Source organism: Austrofundulus limnaeus, unplaced genomic scaffold (assembly GCF_001266775.1).
Source record: "Austrofundulus limnaeus strain Quisiro unplaced genomic scaffold, Austrofundulus_limnaeus-1.0 Scaffold383, whole genome shotgun sequence".
NCBI classification, from domain to species: Eukaryota; Metazoa; Chordata; class Actinopteri; order Cyprinodontiformes; family Rivulidae; genus Austrofundulus; species Austrofundulus limnaeus.
This window is the reverse complement of record NW_013952785.1, coordinates 218,766-222,307: the sequence shown is the minus strand read 5'-3', so window position 1 is coordinate 222,307 and position 3,542 is coordinate 218,766. Positions and strand designations below refer to the sequence as shown.

Below are 3,542 nucleotides of genomic sequence, written 5' to 3'. Positions count from 1 at the left end.
GTGAAATATATTTATGTTTGTGGTTGTAATGTGACAAAATATGGAAAAGTTCAAGGGGTATGAATACTTTTGCAAACCACTGTATGTCACTGCAAAAAGTTTCTTCCTGCTGGAGTCTACACTCTGGGCGGGGGGGGACCCTCAGATATCTGCCATCATTTGTCCACAAATCTGTCCTGGTTAAAGCTGCAGTAGGTAACTTTTATACAAACGTATTTTTTACATGTCCTGACAGAAGAATATGAGACAGATAATCTGAAAAAATAAAGATCCTGTGACTGCTCCCAGTGGTCCTACTGCCATCTGCAGAAACGCATTGCTCCAAGTCACAGTCATTGAGAGCCAGGAGGAATGTCTTACCAGGATCAATCACCAATCAAAATTGGGTAATTTCTGTCTGCATGCACAGACGAAGGGCACTGTGAACTCATTTCCCTGACAAATCGCATGCCCTCATTCAAGCTCAAGAAGATTGCCGGTGTGCTGCATGTGTGGTGCTGGAGGAGAAACAACCTGTGAAAGGAAAACACCCAATTTCTGAAAGTTCTGAATATACCATCACTGTTTATCCGCCGCCATTGGTGGCCCTGATGTTTAGCTCACCAGCCACGTAAAGGCAAGCTCCACTGTGAGGGAGGGAGGGCTGTATTGCAGCAAAGAGCAAGTAAAGAGGGACCTGTAAGGTGTGCTTGCTCTCAGGTAAAACCCACGGTTTTCTCAGAACTCTGTACTGCAGCTTTAAAGCTTCACAGTTTTTGTCAGATGAATTCCTCTTTACACAACATCTGTTTTATTTCCACCCATGAGCTTTTGGCCATTTGACTATTTTTATAAATGTGACAAGAAGGGGTGGAAAACTCAAAGCCAAAAACAAAATGATGCAATTTTCATCACGAAAACGCGACAATGAGAGCCGATTTCAGCAGTTTGGTAGAAGTATGTAGAAGCTTTTAATAGCTGGGTTTCAGTCCTGCGAATCTGTGGCACGATTTCAAATAGAGGGCAGGAAGTAAAATGTCTATGGAGAAAACCCTTGTGAATCTAAACTGTTGTGTGAACTACAACAATTTTGTGTTTTTTTTTCTATAAGTCAAATTTTAATATGTAGCCAGTGTTGTGGATATATTTATTTAACAAGAAACAGAAATATGTAATTCAAAGAATAACGGCACTTTGTAAAATGGTTTATTAACACAGAGCCATCAGGCAGTCTGTGTCAAAAAGTGCATCAACCTTTGCTCCCCTGAGGCAGTTAGAGGCCTACTATAAACACTGTTTAACAAACACCATTATGTCATCTTAATAAAGCATGATTTCATTCTAAGCGCTTTGTTCTCTGTGGATGGGTCTAAAATAAACGGAAAAATATTGGCAATTAAATGTGCTGAGATCAAATATTTGCACTTTTTTGCAGTTCAGACATTTGTTGTTGTTGTTTGTTTGAGTTTTTTTGGTAGTTATAACTAATTTTTTCTCAAGTGTTTCATTGCAAAAAGACAATAAGACAGTTTGAGCTGTAGTCACACGTATGTAGCCATGTTACCCTTTAACACACACTTCTTAATAGTTGACTGACCAAGATTAGGTTGATAATTTAAACCATGTTCTTTGACAAAAAGTAATTTCTTTATGAAAAGCAATGTCAACTTGTTCTTTATCTGACACAGTAAGAAGTTGTTAAATTCAAGGAAAGACATTATTGCACTTAAATTTTCACACTCTGAAGCCCTGCCATAAAGACCATTTTCCGCGAAAGAGTAATATAAAAAAAAAAAAAACAGAGAACAACACATTAAATGTGCATCAAAGATGAAGACATTTGTATGTTACCTACTGAAAAGCATCAGATCAAGAAAAGTTTTCATTAGGATGAAGATGGCTTGGTAGCCATTAGGTGGTCTCACCTGCTTGGTAGCTTGGCCTATCATGTGGGGTGGAGAGGAGGGAGTCAACAATGGACACCCTTTGCTGAAGCAGGGTAGATATCATCTCCAGCCCCTCTGGTCCCAGAAGTTCAAACAGCTAGAGGAATGTAAGAACAGAAAGGGTGTTACAATCACTAGCCACACACATCACAACTTATATACATATTCTATGGTTCGCAAACACCCCCAACACACTGTTAGTGCCAAGACTGAGCACCTGGTAATTACCATCCGCCTGGTACAGAATATGCTGCGCTGCTTAGCCTCCCAAACATAGCCACCTGGCACTTAGCGACTAACAGAAAAACAACAACAAATCCTGCTCCGAGCAGCAACACAAACTGACTGCACAGCAGAGAAAAAGCTGCACAATAAACATCACCGTGGCATGATGGTAAAAATGAAGACAGTTTATGTTTTCTAATTACAAGGCAGTAGCTGTAGAGAACAGTAGGATGTAATTGGTATCTAAAAAGCAATGCGAATATTTTTGCTTTCATTTTAAGCTTGGTTTCAGAACTAAGGCACAGGTTGCTCTTTCAGTCCATCTTTTTACAAGAAAGAAAAAAAATGGTCAGCACAGTGTAAAAAAATCTATTTAAAACAAATATCAGATACTGTGATTTCAAGTTCCTTTTATTTTGTATTCTAAACTTTTATCAGGCTCTGTGTATTTTATTAGATCCGAGCAGAGTGGATGTTTGGAGAAGATGGAAGGAGTGGGAAAACTGAGGAAGGTTTTACCTGCAAGATTTTTTTTGTTGTTGTTTTTGTTTTCTAAACTCTTGTGAATTCTGCCCTTGGATTCGACTGATTATTTGTTAGTTCCACAGGGAGAGAAGAGCAAAGCTTTTTCTTTACATGGATCATATGCAGTCGCTATCCTACAGGCAGGCCCAATTCTGAAGTATCAACTGTGTAATAACTCTGCATCTGCAAGGCTACAGGGCTGGAGTGGAAATGTGTTTGTCCTCTATATCTTATTTAACTTTACTTTCTTTTCTTTTTTCAGCTGCAATATGGAGAACTACATATTTTTGGAAATACAAGACCTACAAAGCAGGAGAAACCACCTAATGACCAGGACAAAGCTGTGGATGGATCAACATTGAAAAATGCACTTTTAAAATTTTTAGGTAATTAATAAACTTAACTAAAGAAGTTGCATTTCCTGTTTAATTGCAATGCGAATCAGAGAGATGAAAATCTTCCTGATGTTAATAGAAATGTTACAATTTAAACAAGCAAAGAAGAAGCTAATTTAGGCAATACTGTAGCTAAAAGCCAAAACTAATTAGCGAAACTGTAGCTTAAAAGCTAAAATGAGCAAAACAAATGCTAAAAAGCTAAATTTGACCAGTGATGATATATAGAGTCATGTCATTTTTCAAATGCAGGCTGACATGGTAGCACCGGCGTAATTTACACGGGGGATGGGGGGGTTATAACCCCCCCAATAATTTGATCCAGTCAATATAACCCCCCCAATAAAATTGCATCATTTAAGTATACATATATTACATCAATAATTGATTTTCTTTATTAGTTTACATTTTTTAGTAAAATTGCTGCATGTTTTAATACAACCACCCCCCGCCCCGACCCCCTCCCCTGCAA

The 3,542-nt window shown here is 38.3% G+C and overlaps 1 protein-coding gene across 1 annotated transcript in view; it reads right to left on the bottom strand.

Moving 5' to 3' along the window:
- Nucleotides 1–3,542, bottom strand: part of ascc3 (activating signal cointegrator 1 complex subunit 3) — a gene marked incomplete in the record, with an annotated part of 193,195 nt that overhangs the window by 161,966 nt on the left and 27,687 nt on the right. Inside the window, 1 exon segment of the mRNA XM_014023633.1 lies at nucleotides 1,905–2,022. Within this exon segment, the coding sequence (XP_013879087.1) occupies nucleotides 1,905–2,022 (118 nt within the window).